Raw genomic sequence first — 19,184 nt, forward strand, 5'->3', positions numbered from 1 at the left:
AGTTTAAGGCTATTTATGATAAACAGATGTAGTTTCATGTTACAATTCACTCTAGAAAGAAAAAAAATGCTGATTTACATTTTTCAATTTTTTTTTAGTGGATACAAAGTCATTCAAATTGATGAACCTCATACAAGTTAGGGTCGAGAAAATAACTGAAAAATGAAATTTCAGAATTTTCAGGTGAAAGAAAGTATTTTTTTAATCTTAACATAAAAACCACTTTGCACTCAGATAATTCAACATTTTAACTCAAATATATTCATGAAGAAATGTTTTAATGAAAATATTTCTTTAAAAATTCAGATTTTTTGTCTGCAAATTTACTTAATATTTATTAAGAGTTTGTACAGTTTCAGGAAGATACACAATATTTATTAAAAGTTATAATATGGAAACTATAAAGGTCAATTTTGGGTCATGAACTCAGTGGATTCAACCATACATGTAGCAGAAGTTAACATATCAGTATTTTCCAGAACTTGATTTGGTTTCAGAGAAATTATGCTATACAAATAAAATACATTTTATTTCAAGTTGTTTAAGCATTAAAAACTCACTTGGGTTTGACCTCTCAGCAGTTCCAAGTGACGCCTCCCAGGACGTATGTATGTTGCTGCATGGTCCATATGGTTTATGACTAGGTCTTCCTCAAGAAAGCCATCCATCACCAGTTTACGGACCAACCTTTCTGCATCTGAACGCTGGTAAGCTTGACCTCTGCCATGTAAAGGGAGAGTGGTATGACCAGCACTTTGAATCTTACTATTGTTTGAGCCTAAAATGAAAGAAATTCAATAATTTTTGTAAACCTCTGCAAATATTCAATAGGGCATAAAAATGACGTTTTGTATTATTTACAAAGATACTTTAATGTAAGTTGTGTAATACTTCCTTTAAAATAGTCTTTGGGCTATTCTCTTTTTCAGGTTTGTGTGTGTTTTCTTATAGCAAAGCCATATTGGGCTATCTGCTGAGCCCACCAAGGGGAATTGAACCCCTGATTTTAGCATTGTAAATCCTTAGATATGACGCTGTACTTGCAGGGGACATTTCAGATTTGCATCAAAGCTTTATTGAAAAAATAGCATATTCTAATGGCTTTATCTCTGTTTATTAGAAGTAGTAATTCCCAAAATATTTATTTCAGTGAATCTATTTTAATACAATATAATGTTTTACATGCAGTTTATAACAGTTTTATAATTAATTTAGAAGAGCAATTATTTTTGTAAAAAAACTAATTATTTTTATGAAAGAATACAAACATGTAAGACAAAAGCAAAAGAAACAAAATTAGTATACCAAAAACTTAAGTATATGTTTCAAATAAGACAGTAATATTAAAATATACATAAAGAGGGTTATTACAAAGTCAGTTGATCTATTCTAGCATCTATAACCTGAAAAAAGGGTTAAAAAGCTATAATTTTTGGTGGATGAACTAATGAGACAATAAGGGAAATTCAGTGCCCAAAATGTGTTACCAGAGGCATTGACTATGAAAGACAAAAATTGAGATTATTTCAAATCAGCATCCAATGTTTCAGGATTCATTCTGTACTTAGAAATGGATTCTAACAAATTATTTTCTTATGAACATTAGCAATGATTTTGTACAGCGATGGTAAAAACACTGGTGCAGTAATACGACTTTGATGCTGTAAAAGTTACAAAAACAAAGGCCATGCAACAGTGAGGTTTACTGGAAGTTGCTAAATGTTTAACAAATAGGACTGATTGTTTCAGAGAACCTTTTGATGTCAGAGAAACACTAGATGCCATTAAGGAAGAGAATATTTTCTGAAAAGTAATGCTGCATCAATTAATTTGCAAAGTGTACTGGATTTCTACATTCAACAGATGAAATGACTATGCAGACTGTGCTCCTTCAGATATTACCAAAAACTGTATAAGAAAACAGGCTTCCCCATGGGACACTGCAAAAATAGTTTTTTTTTTAAAGGTCCCTTTTTTAAAAGATATTTAGCAAATTGTAGTTTCACAAATCATTGGACTGATAATAAACCTGAATTTCAAAATCATTAGTAAAATTTCTGTGAAGAAATCCACTGCAATACTTTCTGTGCAATGATGGGGATTTTACCCACACAATTCTAGTAATGCTGATAATGAAGTTTGAATTGTTCCTTGACATTAAAAGCACTGGAAAATCATTATATTTCCATGGATATGTATTGGATGATTATTGTAATATCCTGACTAAAATATTGAATATTTCCTAACAGTGTTTTTGGTTCAAACTATTGGCTGACCTTTTAAATTTGTAAGTGTTGTGGCCTATTTTCAGCAAAAAGAAAGTAAATAAAGGTTTCCCTAGAAGGCCTACAAAAGCCTAGACTATATTTTGGTTCAAACATGAATCAATACATCTGAGTAGGGAAAATAGAGCAAGGTTTTGATGAAACTTCATTTCTCTTTATGGATAGATTAACACTCACAATTGTGCCATTTGAAAGAAAAGCATGCCTTTGTAAAGAAGATTACAAGTCTAGGTTGGATTCATAAGTTAGTTCATCAATGGACCTCATTTTTTTGAGAAATTCTGAAATAACAAAGTGATGATTCTATCAACCTATGCTGTCATTATTAAACTCAAGTGAAGAAGAAAGAGTAGTTTTGAATATATATAGCAAAATTTATTAAGGCATTGCTGAGACATACGTTTTGGAATCAAGTAATTCACAGGTCTCATCTTTGATAACTCTTGGCAGTTAAAAAACTTCAAGTAAATAGTGTATCATGACCTTCACAGAGTTGAACAGTAGCATACGATGCTAAGTGTAACTGTTGGAAATTGGGCAGTGTTGTTTGGAGTATATCATACATTCTCACGAATGAAAGCAACAGTGGTCATGAATAGTATGGCTCACTGTTAATGTGTCAGCTAAGCAAATTTTTAGTTATTTTTTGTGCTGAAATTTCTTAACTTATTTATCTATCAAGTATAGTACTTTGGGAAAAGTTTTGAGTTATTAGTTTTAGAATAATGTGACTAAATTTACAATAACTATGTATGTTTGTGTTAAAATATATATTTATACGTTTACTTCATGTCAAATTATCTTCCAAACATATCGTGATACGATGTGAAACAACCTCTTCTAGCAGACTTACCTTTGAAAATGTCCACAATATAGTTCAGTGTATAATTGTTCTGTCGTCTAATTCCTACTATATCTAACATACATTGTACAATTGCTTTGGCATCTTCAGTAACATCACACATTTCATAGGTTTCCTAAAATCACATTAATAAAATATAATAAAAATTGTCACCTTTGAGAATATACTATATTAAAAATGACAAATTTAGCTTTAAATAAAATAAATTTAAAATCATAAAGGGCAGGTAAAATCACTTGGAAAAAACATGAAACCAACAATACTTTATTATCAAACTCTGAAAGAAACAGAGAGCAAAATAAAACTTTAATGTGTATAACAAAATGTTAATTCTGTCATACGCAAGTAGGCCAATATCCAAAAACATTTAATGTATCTGCAAAAAATGTAGATTCAGGATGCAGAGAAAAAAATGATTAACAAAAGTGAAAAAATAATAAAAATACTCATTTAAAGTAAGTGTGGTCATTAATTTTCCAAACTGACTTATTTCATATTTGTGAGAGTTCCAAGAAATCAGATAAACAATCCAAATGTGATATTTCATAAAGCAAAGCTAGGTACATTACCAATTATTCTAAATAACACACAAAATATTTTCTCATACCAATTTGTTTAAATATCTGTCACCTCTTGACATGGTTTCTCTCCCTGAAGTGGATAAAGTCTCAAGGTGATACAAACTTCTAGCAATTACCATATGTAACTTTTATCTAAGTAAAAGGATTATTAAGTTTATGGTCTTTTAGCTAGTGAAAAACCTCACACAAAAGAAGTGGTTCCTTACACTACAAAATACTAAGTAGGTCCTGAGGGGTGTGCATCTGAGTATTATTAGTTATTATCCACATTCACATACATGTGTATCTTTTTCATGAGGCAAGCGAGCAAAAATCACATAACAGCAAGCAATTATATTAATAACAAGTGAAAGTACATGGCTTCACTCGGCTTAGTAGGTTGATATATTCTAGATGCGAGTGTCAGTTTGTGTGTATTCTGAACCTAGTTTAGCATAGGAAAACAGTAAAAAATATTTTAGAGATTTTTATTTCCCAGAAATATAAAAACTAGGTCATCTAGAACATATCAACCTAATAACCCAAGTGAAGCTTGGTAGTTTTGCTAATATTTCTTATAGTCTCTTTCAAGTTGAAAGTTTTACAAAGTAGAATCAATTGGAATTTTATCAGTACAAATGTTTAAAGAAAAGGACCAAAAAACAAAATCAATATAAAGTCGAGAATAATACAAGTCAGTCCACAGGAAACATCTATACTTAAATAATGCTACTATTTGCATAATATTCAGTTTTTTACCATAAATCTATGAACAATAATGGAGTCTATACTTCTTGCTAAACTTAAAAAAACAAAAGGTTTTGTTCAAAGGTACTGGAAATTAAAAGAAATGGAGAATATCACTAGCAACAAAAAACTTGCTATAAGAGAAAACTCAAGTGATTTTGGGGTAATTTGAAGGAACTGATTTTAAAAATGTAGTCAGAATTTGTTCATCACTGCTAGACTTTAGGTTATTGTAATATCTCATTATTTTATAAGAATTACATGAACCATCATGCAATCAACTCAGTACAATAGATTTATGCTGTAAAATTAAGTTTACTTGGAGAGTTTAATGGGTAAAGGGGATACACTTTTAATAACTTCAGACACCAACTGTGTTGTATTAGTTTAAAATTCCAAATATATTGTTCATGTATGCTATTTGTTCTAGATACTACTGTATTGAGTAGTATTACTTTTGCATCATTCCTTTGTTCATCTGCTCTGCCTGCAAATAACAAAACTCTCACATGCTTAGTTTGCTAAAACACTTGAGAAGTCCCTTTACCAAGCATAAAAGTCAGATGATTCTTTTACCATTGCCTCACTCTGCACACAGTGAAAACAAAGTCTAGTCTTCTTCCATGCATCATACTCATGACATAATGAAATTCTGCAAAGGTTGTTTCTTTAAAATCTTTTAAACTTTAGTTCTGTAATCATAAATTCTTTTACATTTTCTTTGAAAATCATTTGAAGTGCTGACTGTCTTCAATTCAAATAAAGTCTGAAAGTGCTAAAATCACCCAAACTATTTCTGCTATATTGGTAGAAAGTATATTAGTTTGAAAAACACCACACACAAGGTAAAGGTAGTTTACTATCACTATTTTGGATGTAACATTAGGCTCTGCATGTGTGTTGAATAAGAAGAGAGTAAGTATTCCAGTTGCAGTTTCCATGACATGGCATAAGCCCAAAGATCATCTAAGTGACTATTATTTTTGCATGACTAATGTTTCTGAATATTCAGGTAAAAACTTAACAGTGCATTAGATATCCATCTGAAATGAAACCTGTACCTCATAAGGATGATCTTATAGTACAGCATATATTGACAAATTGGAAAATAGAAGTTATCCTGTGAAGAAGATAGTAAATTATCATCATCCTCTTTATCTAGTAATTATATTCCCGTGACACCTGAAAACAAACTGTTTTGTTTGATTACATAAAAAAAGAACTCAATGATCTGATTCCTGACTTGTTTCTATCAAAGCAGCACGAATATTTCTTGACTTTCATTTATAGAGATCAAATTTGTGTAAGCAGTGTAAGGTAGGGAAGGCAGCTAGTCATCACCACCCACCACCAACTCTTGGGCTACTCTTTTACCAATGGATAGTGGGATTGACTAAAACATTATAATGTTCCCATGGCTGAAAGGGTGAGCATGTTTGATGTAATAGGGAATCAAACCCACAACCATTGAATTATGAGTCGAGTGGCTTAACCACCTGGCCATGCTGGGCCTTTTAAGAATGAAGACTTTTTATTGACACATCTAGACTTAGTCTGAAAGCTATATTTTTGCAAAATGGAAACATTAAACCATTCATTCCTGTTGCTTATGTATATGTTGATTTAGCAACAATTTCATGATCATTATAACAGATTTAAAGTTCTGCATATTATCACACATACTGATGGTTGTACCATTAAAAACATGACTAAAACATGTAACATTGTAACTAACAAGGTATTGTTGCTAACTCTAACTAGGATTTGTAGTAAAGTGGATGGAAAGAACGAACAAACAAGAGACACAGATGATTACTTGATTTCTTCTTATGTAACTATCCTATTGTATGTTTTAATGTAAACAATGAGTCCAGTAGACTCCAAGGTTTCCAACATTAAATTCAGATCTTGGTCATTTTCAATAAAATTTTATTAAAGTTACATCTGGAACTATATAATAAAGTGTAACCATAAAGTTACTTCTTGCATTCCATTAATTATAATTTAAGGACATCTCTTAAGGACATGTCCTGTGTATGTTAGCTTTCAGAGTTTTCACATGTCAGTTTGCTTACAAAGATTCCTAAGAATGGTTTCTCTCCGAGGTCACATATTATAAGTTTTTTTTCTATTTCAGTGAATGTAATTTCGATGTGGCTTTACTTGTCTTTTGTTACAAAATAGTCCAAAGGTTTTGCTTGATCTCATCCATAAATTTAAGGACACAGGAACTGCTGCATAATTTAAAAAAGAGTCATTACACAAAGCAATCAACAAGAATGCAGCATCCATTAAGTTGACCAAAGACAACTTCGTGGAAAGTGATGTGCAAGACTTTAAAGGACACAGGAACTGCTGCATAATTTAAAAAAGAGTCATTACACAAAGCAATCAACAAGAATGTAGCATCCATTAAGTTGACCAAAGACAACTTCGTGGAAAGTGATGTGCAAGACTTTAAAGCTGTTTCCATGCGAGTTCAAAAGACTACAGGAACTACTTCTGCAACAACTGACTTGATAGCATTTTTTAGACTGATGAAGCCCATTTTCTCCTCTAAGGCCAAGTGAACATCCAGTCACATTATCAGCATAAGATTAATCCATAAACATTTATTGAAATGTCAATTCAGGACCTAAAAATGACTGTATGGGTTTTGTTTAGCAGCAGTGTTATCATGGTTTATTCACTCTTACACTCATTAGTATATGTTTTTAACAAATTTTAGCCAATATAGTATAAATTACCTTGATAGCAATGATAATTCATGCAAAATGATGCATCACCAATGATGTGAAGATTGATTGATTGATTGATTTAGTGTTTTATGGCACAAAGCAGCGAGGCTATCTGCACCAGACATTTGGTAAAAATGTAAAAAATAAATAAATAAAAAAAATAAATAAATGTAGTAATAGACATAAATGGAAATGAAGATAAAACAAAAAAGTATAAAACCAATGTTGACACCTAGTCTACAATGTTAAGATAGAAGGCAGAGTATAAGAAGTTGTAAGGTATTTACTCTAGCAAAAAGGTAATGATCATAACCCGCCAGGAAGACTAACAGGTAAGTTCAAGAACCACCATCAGTCACCTGAAGTTGGTCTTTCCAGTCCTGGTTCCAGGTTATGTGTCATAGCAACCAGTATCAAAATGTAAAAGAATAGAAGTTTTAAAAGATACACAGCAAAATTGTAACAATGAGTAGCCAAATGTCCAGTAAAAAGATAAAGTCAAGTAAATGGAGTAAAATTTTAAAAGTAAATGAAGGTAAAAACAAAACAGCAATTAAAACAGAAAATGGTGTAAAAACCAATGGTGACATCCAGTCTTTAAAGTTGTAAAATATTTACTCTAGCAAAATGGTAATGATCATAATCCGCCAGGAAGACTAACAGGTAAGTTCAAGAACCACCGTCAATCACCTGAAGTTGGCCTTTCCAGTCCTGGTTCCGGGTCATGTGTCATAGCAGCTATTATCAAAATGTAAAAGAATAAAAGTTTTAAAAGACACTCCCCAAAATCGTAATAATGAGTAGCCAAATGTCCAGTAAAAAGATAAAAGTCAAGTAAATGGAGTAAAATTTGTAAAAGTAATTGAAGATAAAAGCAAAACGGCAATTAAAACAGAAAATGGCGTAAAAACCAATGTTGACATCCAGTCAACAAAGTTGTACAGAACTACCTGTAGCAGAATGGTAATGATCATAACCCGCCAGGAAGACTAACAGGTAAGTATAAAAACCACTGTCAGTCACCTGAAGTTGGTCTTTCCAGTCCTGGTTCCAGGTTATGAGTCAATATGGCCAGTACTAAAAAGTTAAGTAGTAAAAGTGTGAAATGATATGCAGCAAAAGTATAATAACAACTCGCCAGGACGACTAACGAGTAGTTCAAACAGTAGCGTTAGTCACCTGAAGTTAACCTTACCAGTCCTGGTGTCGAGTTATTTAATGTTTTGGCCATTGTCCAATGTCAAATTGAAGAAGAGAGATTAAAACTGTAAAAAAGGAACCACAATTAAAAAGGTGTAATGAATAAATATGCAACACTTAAATGAGATTAAAAAAATTAATGACCATTAAAAAATTAAAAACATTATCAAGGTGGACAGAGTCACCATCACCAATAACTCTGTCCAATGTTACAGACTGACCCTGGGAAAAAATATGTTTAAAATATTGCCGTCGTTGAGAATTGTAACGATGGCAAGAAAGTAAAACGTGGCTGATAGTGATTTGAGTGTTACACAAACTACACATTGGTGCATCAGTTCCAGATAAAAGAAAATGATGAGTTAAAAAACTGTGACCAATGCGTAGCCTAGTGAGAACAACTTCCTCCTTCCGAACTTTACGGAAGCTAGATGGCCAAAGTCCAATTTTGGGTTTGATTTGAAAAAGTTTGTTGTCACGTTGCTGACTCCAAGTGGACTGCCAGTTGGCACGGAGCCGAGCCTTGAAGACAACACCTTAGTCCATGTACGGAATAGGCATAGGAGTGATGGTGCTCAAGCAGACATATTGAGCTGCCATGTCCGCAAGCTTGTTTCCGCGAATACCAACATGGCCTGGTATCCATAAAAAATGGATTGAAGTAGCTGCTAATGAGAAATGGGCCAGTCGGTTTCGAATATCAGCGAGAATAGGATGTGAGCTAACGTGTAGCGATTCTAAGGCAAGTATAGAACTAAGCGAATCAGTATAAATAGTGCAGTTGGAGTACTGCTCAGCTGCAATATGATCCAGGGCAAGAGATATGCCATACAGTTCAGCAGTGAACACAGAAGCTGTAGAAGGGATTCTGCGCGCAACTACTGACCCATAGCAAACCATAGCAGAGCCCACTGAATTACCTGATTTGGAACCATCTGTATAAATGGGAACTGAATGATTGTTTGAAAGATATTCATTGTATAAAAGACGATACTTCCAATCTGGAGTATCTGCCTTTTTTAGGTGACTGAAAGAAAGGTCACATTTGGGGGCTGTAATAAGCCATGGTAGGATGGGCCAACCTGTGGAATCTGCAATGTTATCCAAGGACAGACCCAATTCATCCAATTGCGCCCGGAGGCGAAGGCCAAACGGAGCAATGACAGATCGTCTGTTCTGAAAAAGTACTGCCCACCGAGGAAGGAAAACACATTTCCAGGTGGGATGCTTTGGTAAGGAAAGAAGTTTCGAAGTATATTGTAAAGATAGTTGCAAAGCGGCGAAGGTGTAGAGAAGGTTCATGAGATTCAACGTATATACTTTGAACTGGAGAGATACGGAAAGCCCAAGTGCAGAGTCGAAGTCCTTGGTGATGAATGGGGTCCAGCATCTTTAAGGCTGAGGGTCTGGCAGAGCCATAGACCATTGATCCATAATCGAGTTTCGATCTAATAAGAGCACGATATACCTTTAACATTGAAAAGTGATCTGCCCCCAAACTGGTAGAAGAGAGTACACGGAGGATGTTCAGTGCTCTTGTGCATTTGACCCGAAGCTGCTTTAAGTGTGGTATAAAGGTCAGTTTACGATCAAAGATAAGCCCCAAGAACTTGGTCTCCGGGACCACTGGCAGCAAAACTTCACCAATATGAAGTTCAGGATCAGGGTGAATACCCCGTTGACGGCAAAAGTGCATGCATACAGTTTTGGAGAGAGAGAAATTAAAGCCGTTCGCCAGAGTCCACTTCCCGTACACAATTGAGGGCGGTTTGTAGTTGCCGCTTAATATATCTCATGTTTGACGACTGACATGAGATGTGAAATTCGTCGACATACAGCCCATTCGCAACAGTGAGAGGGAGTTGTTCAGTGATGGCATTTATCTTTATACTGAAGAGTTTAACACTCAATACACAGCCTTGAGGTTCTCCAAGTTCCTGTACAATTTTTAATGTTTATTAAAATTTTTTAATAAACATGGGTAGATGGCCACATAACCCATATGTATGGAGGTCTCTCAAAACGCCATACCTCCGTGTTGTGTCGTAAGCCTTCTCTATGTCAAAGAATATTGATACAAGATGTTGGCGGTTGAGAAAGGCTTCTCTGATAGATGTTTCAAGACGAATTAGGTGGTCTGTGGTGGAGTGCTGTCGACGGAACCCACACTGCGTGGGCGAGAGGAGGTTGTTTGATTCAAGGAACCAAACAAGATGAGCATTAACCATCCTTTCTAATGTCTTACAGAGACAGCTCGTCAAAGCAATTGGACGGTAGTTTGAAGGAATCTTGGGATCTCTCCCTGGCTTAGAGAAAGGTAAAATAATAGCCTGGCGTCAGGCATCAGGAAAAACATTCTCCTGCCAGATCCAGTTGAAACAATCAGAAGGACATCAAGAGAAGCAGGAGATAGATGGTGCAGCATGTCATAATGAATATCATCAGGTCCAACAGACGTAGTGGCAGACCGATGAAGGGCCATTTTTAGTTCCACCAGGGTAAAGGGACAATTATAGTCAAAGAAACAGTCAGTTCGAAAGGAAAGAGGTGATCGCTCTGCCAGAGTCTTGATGGCCAGGAAGGTGGAGGAACAAGCAGAAGTGCTAGATACCCGGCAAAAGCTTTCACCTAGAGTGTTAGCGATGTTCCGAACATCAGTCACCTCCTGATCATCAGAGAGTAAGATCGAGAGGGGGACAGAATTGTAGTGCCCATTAACCTTTCGAATCCTGTCCCATATGATCTTGGCACTGGTGGTAGAAGATATGCTGGTTGTGAACTTAATCCAAGATTCCTTCTGGCTTTGACGTCTTACCCACCTAGCATGTGCACAGGCCCATTGGAAAGCAACCCGGTTTGAAAGTGTGGGATATCTACGAAAAGTATCCCAGGCCCGCTTTTGAGCCTTCCGTGCTAAGTGGCAAGCAGGATTCCACCACGGACGAGGATATCGTCGAAAACGTGTTGAGGGTTTAGGAATACACTGAGCAGCTGCATGTGTAATACAGTCAGTTACGGCTGCTACACAGTCGTCTATTGATGGCTGATTTACGATGGCAGGATCAAGTTCTGTGAGAGCAGTGAAAGTGGACCAGTCTGCCTGATCCAGCTTCCACCGGGGGCACGCGGGTAGGGTGGCATCGACCACGACCAGTCTCTCTCAAAAGGATCGGAAAATGATCACTGCCTAGTGGATTACTGTCAACCCTTCATGAAAAATGGGAGAATAATGAAGGGGAGCAAACTGAGAGATCAATAGCGGTAAAGGACTGACTAGGTGCATGAAAGTAAGTGGAAGAACCAGTATTGAAAAGAGAAAGATTGTGATCAGAGAGCATCCGCTCTACAGATCGGCCCCTCCCATCAATAATAGCACTTTCTCAGAGGGGATGATGTCCATTAAAATCCCCTAGGATTAGAAATGGAGATGGCAACTGTTCAACGAGAGCATCAAGACCTGATTGATCATATGTCTCTCCAGGGAACAGGTACAGAGAACAAACAGTGATGGTATGACCCAAGGAAACACAGATGGCTACAGCCTCCAAGGGTGTGTTGAGTGACAAAGACAGGGTGGGCACGTGTTGATCAACCAACAGTGCCACCCCTCCATGTACTCGACCATCACACAACCTGTCATTTCTGTACAGAGAAAACTGCCGAATGGAGACAGTATCAGCAGTTTTGAGAAATGTTTCTAGTAAAGAAAGACAAACAGGATGGTAGGAAGCAATCAGCGTTTTGATATCATCCAGATTAGAATGTAAACCTCGACAGTTCCATTGTATCAAGGTGGCCATTTTTAAGAACGGGTAGGTGAAGTGGCTGGAGAACCCTTCGGTTTACGACCACGTCTTTTTTCTTTACTGTCTTTAGTCGGAGGAGGTCTATCAATCTCCATGGATCCTGCTCTGGGTCGGGTGGGTAGGTTTTTGTTATTGGAAGGGGAATCCAGTGACTGAGGATGCAAACAAATAATTGTTTTGTCTCTTGTGGTGGGAGAAAAAGATGTATCAGAAGAAATGCCTGTATTTGAAACTGAAGGACGTGGATTTTGAGGTTTGTTGGAAGGTATGGGAGGTTTTCAAATGCACCTCTTTTTCCTCCGACCATTTTGGGCAAGAATGAAAGTAGGAGGGGTGAGAACCATTGCAGTTTACACAATGTGGGTTCATGTCACAGTCATAGGCATCGTGGTCCTTGCCTGCACAACGAGCACGTGTCAGGGAACCACGACAAGATGTCTTTGAGTGGCCGAATCTCTGACATTGGAAAAATCGAAGAGGGTTTGGTATGTATGGCCGAACTCTGCAAATGAGATAACCTGCCTCGATGGTGGCAGGTGCACGTGGTGAAGTAAATGTTAAAACGAGGGTATTTGTTGGTAGTGTAACTCCATCTTTGCGAGTGGAGATACGCCTCACTGCAGAAACTCCTTGAGTGGAGAGACCAGCGAGAATCTCCGACTCAGAGATGTTCTCCAAATCTCTCTCAACAATAACTCCTTATGATGAATTCAAAGTAGCATGAGGTGTAACCTCAATAGGTATATCCACAATTGCCTTTGAATGCAAGAGGAGTTCAGTGTGTTGAGATGTGGATGTTTCCACCAATATGTCACCAGATCGAAGCCTCTTTACTGACTTTGGAGAGCCAGCAAGTCCTTCAAGTCTCTTCTGAATGAAAAAGGAAGACATTTGCCCTAAAGGTTTGTCTGAAAGAGAATGTAGTGTAAGAAAATAAGGCACAACAGGTGTTACAGATGTTGAAGATTGCTGCTCAGAATCTTCAAGATGTGGTCATTCACCTATGGATTGTTTTTCATTATTTTATTTACAATTTTTTTGGAGGATCCATAATAAAAAAAAAAGAATACTTCAGTGCCCACTGACCTCACCCACCATGGAGCCCTATGAGGGGATGCACTACAATGCCAAGGTTTTGTGAGCATTATACCCAAACATTAACATCAGATACAATGTCCACAACACCTGTTGAGAACATCCAACACTGGTACTTAGTTGACCCTAGCTCAAGTGAACCAGCCGAATGATCCAAGGGGGGCCACATCGAGGCTGCCCGTCTACAGAAATTCAAGGCTTAAGTGATGTGTTTGGGTTGGACCCCTCATCAACCAGGATCCTCTTCTCTCCTTCATGGGTGATCAAACATGTGAATGAATATTTGGATTCCAGAGGAGGTAAACTGAAAGAACAGAACCTTCCCTGAGAGGTCCCCTCACCATGTACAGGAATTCACACCAAGGTGGCTACTGGTCAACAAGCATATTGAAGTGATGACACTGTTACTTTGGTAACTAAGATCTTACAACTTAACCCAAGAAAGCTTATAAGAGGAAGGATTCTGTTGAATTTGACATCTCTAAGGCTAGAGTGTTTAAGTTCTAACAGTCATGTATACAGTATTATTATGGTTCAATGGCTATTTGAAAAATAAGACTACGAGGCTATACTCATGCCGATAATCTTGTTTGACTGGAATTATCATGAAAATACATTTTTTTAGTTGCATTACACTAAGAGACTTATGAAAGCAATCTTTCAGCAATTGTTGAAGCAGACAAAAAAACTAGGTAAATCATAGGTCCAAAAAGTGAGTGGCTCCTTGACATATTTTGTGAAAAATAACCACAGAAGTGTCAAAATGCATCATTATGAAATGACACAACTGCAACTGAAGTTTCTGAAAAATCCGAAAGCTGCAAACATATCCAGAGTGTCAATAAGAAGAGACAGTAAGTGGAGACAAGATCCTGAAAAGAAAAGAAAGCATCAGCATAAACATGCAAGTTGGGTGGAAGGGGTGAGATGGTATACCTCGGAACCAAGATGGAGTGATTGATTCACCAGAACAAATATGGAAGGAAAGATGAAGGGAAAAACAAACGGGAAGAAAAGGATTGCAAAACATGTGCTAAAGACCCTCCCAAGCCCATTGAAGTAAATGTACAAGTAGAGGGAAGCATGAGATCTCAAGTGATAGAACCTTACATGCAGAAAGAAAAGGAAACTAAAGAGAGTTCAATACCAAAATCTCCATGGTGTAAAAATAAAGTAAGATGGTTGAGTCTGCCCTTTACAAGGTTCAAGAAAACTCCCAGGAATATATTGAAGATGCAGAGTATGAGGTAAAAAAAGGTGAAGTGTGAAAAGCAATAATAGATGTGAAGGGAAAAACTTGCACAGCCTAAGGGATACCAGTGGTAGGAGACTACAAGTGTACATGGATTGGGGAAGAAGAGGTGTAAACTAGAGGTTCCAGAGCTAAGGACAGACTCCAAGGAAAAGTCACTGATGAGTATCTCAATGGCTCACCTAATGAGAAGGGGAATGGTGAGTAGAAGTAATAAGATGAGTAACCAGAGAGGATAGACAACAGAGAAACAAACAATAGTTGTCAGTAGGCAGCCCTAGTTCAAAAAGTCAAGAAATTGGGAATATATGTAAAGATTAGTACAGGGGAAAGACTTGGGCCAAGGAAAGAAAAGTGAGGGAGGCAGACACTCAAAACAAAAGCACCAAGATTGAGGAGATCCCTAGATGAGAGATACAAAAAATATTAGCAGTAAAGAAAGAAATTAAAGGGGTAAACAAATAACAAAGGGTAGCCTCATCAAAACAACCAGAGTCACAGTGAAGAGGTGAAGGGCAGAGATATAGCAAAGGAATAAAGATGAAGAAGAACATATTACAGAAAGTAAGAGACAAGAGAGAAAGATGGGTGTTCCAAATAGACACAAGGAATACAACAGACTGGGATTCAAAAGATATAAAATCACCTTATACCATAGCAAAAGTCCAAAAAGGAGGGGGACGAGAAAAACAATGGTCAATGTGAAGGTGGGAGACAGAGGAAGTGTACAAAGTAAAGGAACCCAATAGTCATTACGACAATACAGATAGAGAGATGTAAAAGCACAACCCTGTGTTAAGAGTGTAGTAAACAGAAACACACACACCTAAAGAAAAAGAAGAGCCAGAAACAAAGACAGGAGGTGAAACAGCTAATCAAAATTATCTGCAGAAAGTAGTGAAACAGAATGAGATATCTGGAGAAAAACAAGCAGAATGGTTTGTTTGTGTTTGACTTTCATGCAAAGCTACATGAGGGCTATCTGTGCTAGCTGTCCCTAATTTAGCAGTGTGAGGCTAGAGGAAAGGCAGCTAGTTATCACCACGCACTGCAAACTCATGGGCTACTCTTTTAATAATGAATAGTGGGATTGATCGTCACATTATAACTTTCCCATGACTGAAAGGGCAAGCATGCTTGGTATGACAGGGATTTGAACTTGTGACCCTCAGATTATGAGTTGAGCTCCGTAACCACCTGGCCATGCCAGGCCCAAGCAAAAGAGAACCATTGACTTGATGCATGATAATGGTAACATCCTATTTGAAATATATGAGAAGTGAGCACATTTTCATAACATGGTTCACCACAGTCCTTTAAAGTTGTGAAAATTTAACATGTCCACTATAATCACAAAACCTTACCATAGATTAAAATTCAAGTCCTCTTAGATGCCAGCCTTTTGAACTACTACGTAAGCTATATCGATAGCCACTCAATGTCAACTCTAAGAACAGTTAATTTGCTTTTGGTTGCAACTGACATAGTTTCAAAAATGCCTGGAGAAGAAAGACTGGGCCTTGGCACTTTTCTTTAATTTCAATATGCACAATCATTGTTCTAAGAGTACAAAGAAGAAATGTGACACCAAGAAAAAAGTCAAAATCAAGTGTATGGAATGAAAGTGCAATGAAGACATAATTACTGTAACTCTAAATAAAGAAAAACAGTAGATCAAAACAACTGGAAACTCAAAGAGCATAGAAAAAAAACCCGTCTAAAACAGGCAATCCTGAGTCTGAGATAATGTGCTAATGTTTACAAGAACAACAATTACTGCAGATGAAGGTTTCATTGTTTTCTCATACTTGTAGAGGCATACAGCATTATGAAAATGATATCATGGATGGAACAATACGTGTAGACGTGTGGGGGTGGAAGTTTGTTCAAGACTAGTGGCATATGTGCAGGAAATTCCATAGTAGTTGCATATGAAGTAATGGCTTTTAGTAATGCAAAGAGGTAAATAATGTTGAATCACAGTTTACACCTCATGTGCAGCTATAATTGCTGACTTGAGGGATTACGTCAGTGGAACAACTGGCACAATTCCAATATGCATGTTTGTTACTGCATTTAATGAGTAGCTAAGGATGCCTACACAAATGCATTAAGGTTAACTGAATTTATGTGGATATAAAACCGGAAAGTGATGAAGACAAACATTTGGTTCATTTCATTTAAAAGATATTATATTTCAAAATGTATACAACCACTTGCAGACAGACAATACTTAAGAGTAGGGTTGACATATTTAAATTATTACTTATTTAAATAATAAGTAATATTATTATAAAACCGGAAAGTGATGAAGACAAACATTTGGTTCATTTCATTTAAAAGATATATTTCAAAATGTATACAACCACTTGCAGACAGACAATACTTAAGAGTAGGGTTGACATATTTAAATTATTACTTAGCACAGTTTTTTTCATGTGACAAATGTGATTTCTTCAATGGCATACAAATTAGTATGTCATGGGGGTTCTGTTTGAATGAACATACTGATCAAATTTAGGGTCTGAAATAACTGTCATGGTACCCTATACAGTGTTTTAACAATATAGAAAGAAGCTAGTAAGGAGCTTGCATATGTTACCAGTATATGCTAGGAGAAATCAATTTAACAGCACCCCACAAATAAACCTTTACTAAAACAGAGTTTAACACAAAATATTTAGTTTGCAGTCATGCCACAGCCCAAAAAACAGAGAACTGTCAGCAGAGCAGAGAGTTCACACAAAGTTTTTATGTGCAACAATTTGTTGCAGATTCTTTTCTTAACATTATTAGTTTTAGTTCCAGACTGTGTGATTGCAAGATTAGTGATAAAGACTGTACTGTGAAAACGTTTAAAATGAAATCATCACAGACTGTACTGTAAAAAGAAAGCAGAAAAGAATAATTTATCTTGTCAGTTGTGTTCTAAATTCACTGAACTAGCCTAGGTGGACTTTGACAAAAAAGAAAATCATTCAAAGTTCTGGATACAACTGTGGTAACCAACAGTGTAATGGACATTTGTATATACATTTTTTAACAATATTTTAAAACAAGCAAACTGTGTTATTTATTTATAGTTGAAACGTATTGCCAACAAGCCACTGACACGTACTTCAATAAATCTAGGCTTTATAGAACCTGACAACTATATGTTAATATAGCTAGTCTTTACTACTCAAAGTTTTATTGATAAATACATGTTATATTACCTCAACCCAACAGCTGTGTGAAAACATTAATTACTAACAATATTAGGTTACATATAATTTTCAAGGAAATTATTAACAGGTTTTGTTGGGGTTTTTTTTCACAGCTGCTGAACTTTAAACTCAATCTACCAGTAGTTCTTACTTTGAAATAAAAGTATTTTAAAATTGAAAAGATTGAGAAGTATCTCCTTTGAAAACATAAGAAAACTTGAAAGCTAGAAAAGATGAAAATATAATTATGATTATCTAAAGAAAAAAGAAATGTAAGTAAGAGTACCTTTGAGTTACAGTTGTCACAGGTGGTTTTAGAACTCGACATACAAAGCTGCTTATCAAAGATCTCTCCAAAGTATTCCAACATCTGGACTCTTCTGCAGTCTGTCTTGTTTTCACAGTAGTGAACCATTCGGTATAAGTTATCCAAGTGAGTTCGTTTGGCTTGGGGGTTTTCACAGTCCTCTAAAGACATTTAAATAAAAATACTTGTAATGTACAGATAATAAATTATGATATAACACTGTGGTATTCAAGTACAACTAGTTTTGGAAATGTTATACACGAAATAAAATAAAGATGAACAGCAAAGGAAAAAACAAGAAAAGTGTACGAGTATTTCATACAATGAATAGTATATGTTGGGGTTTTATCTAACCCTAGTCAGCTTGAAAAATTGTTATGAAACTGGCTGCTGTGGCAAACAGAAAGAATTTCTTATGCTTGCATTAAATGATTACAGTAATTAGAATAATAATCATACCACAGTGTTAAATCAGACTCAAATGCTAGTGGGATATCCAACAATTCTTAGAATGATAGTACACCACAACTTAATTTATAAATTATACCCAAACTGGCTTGTTTCTGGCTACTGGGGCGAGGGACAATATCATTTATGGAATAAAACAAGCATAAAATTATACAAGGGCTATCTGCACTAGCTATCTGCAATATAGCAGTGGTAGACTACAGGAGAGGTACAACCCACTGCCAACCCTTGTGCTACTCTTTTACCAACAAATAGTGGAATTGGCTAACACATTATAACATTCCAACAACTGGAGGGACAAGCAAGTTTGGTGAAAGCAGTTCAAACCTGCACCCCAAGGTTCAGGTTAAATATGTTAAATTACTGACAATAATAACAATGTCAGTATGTGATTTTAGAAGAATGCAAATCACAAATTTTTATTATTTTGGAGAATAGCATATCTGGTTGAATTGTACTGGTAAAAAGTCATTCATTAAACATAATCTCAAAATACAGTGATTCATTGCAGCTAAAGTAAAAAACTTTTGAACTGTCAAAAAAGGTAATTTAAGTAGATTTAGGACTACATACATCAGGTTCACATGTTTCTCCCAAAGAACATAATTGGCAGTAAATCAACAAGTTAAAACTGAATGGTATTTAATATGTGACAGCA

At 36.0% G+C, this 19,184-nt stretch overlaps 1 protein-coding gene across 8 annotated transcripts in view; it reads right to left on the reverse strand.

The window, feature by feature from the left end:
• Window positions 1-19,184, reverse strand: part of LOC143256667 (recQ-like DNA helicase BLM) — a 103,905-nt gene that overhangs the window by 4,057 nt on the left and 80,664 nt on the right. For all 8 annotated transcript variants that reach the window (XM_076514224.1, XM_076514213.1, XM_076514203.1 and 5 more), the window contains 3 exons: window positions 18,038-18,219; window positions 3,139-3,262; window positions 561-778 (listed from right to left, as the gene is read on the reverse strand). In XM_076514224.1, the coding sequence (XP_076370339.1) occupies window positions 561-778; window positions 3,139-3,262; window positions 18,038-18,219 (524 nt within the window). The remainder of the gene's footprint in view (window positions 1-560; window positions 779-3,138; window positions 3,263-18,037; window positions 18,220-19,184) is intronic.

This window comes from Tachypleus tridentatus, chromosome 1 (assembly GCF_004210375.1).
Source record: "Tachypleus tridentatus isolate NWPU-2018 chromosome 1, ASM421037v1, whole genome shotgun sequence".
NCBI classification, from domain to species: Eukaryota; Metazoa; Arthropoda; class Merostomata; order Xiphosura; family Limulidae; genus Tachypleus; species Tachypleus tridentatus.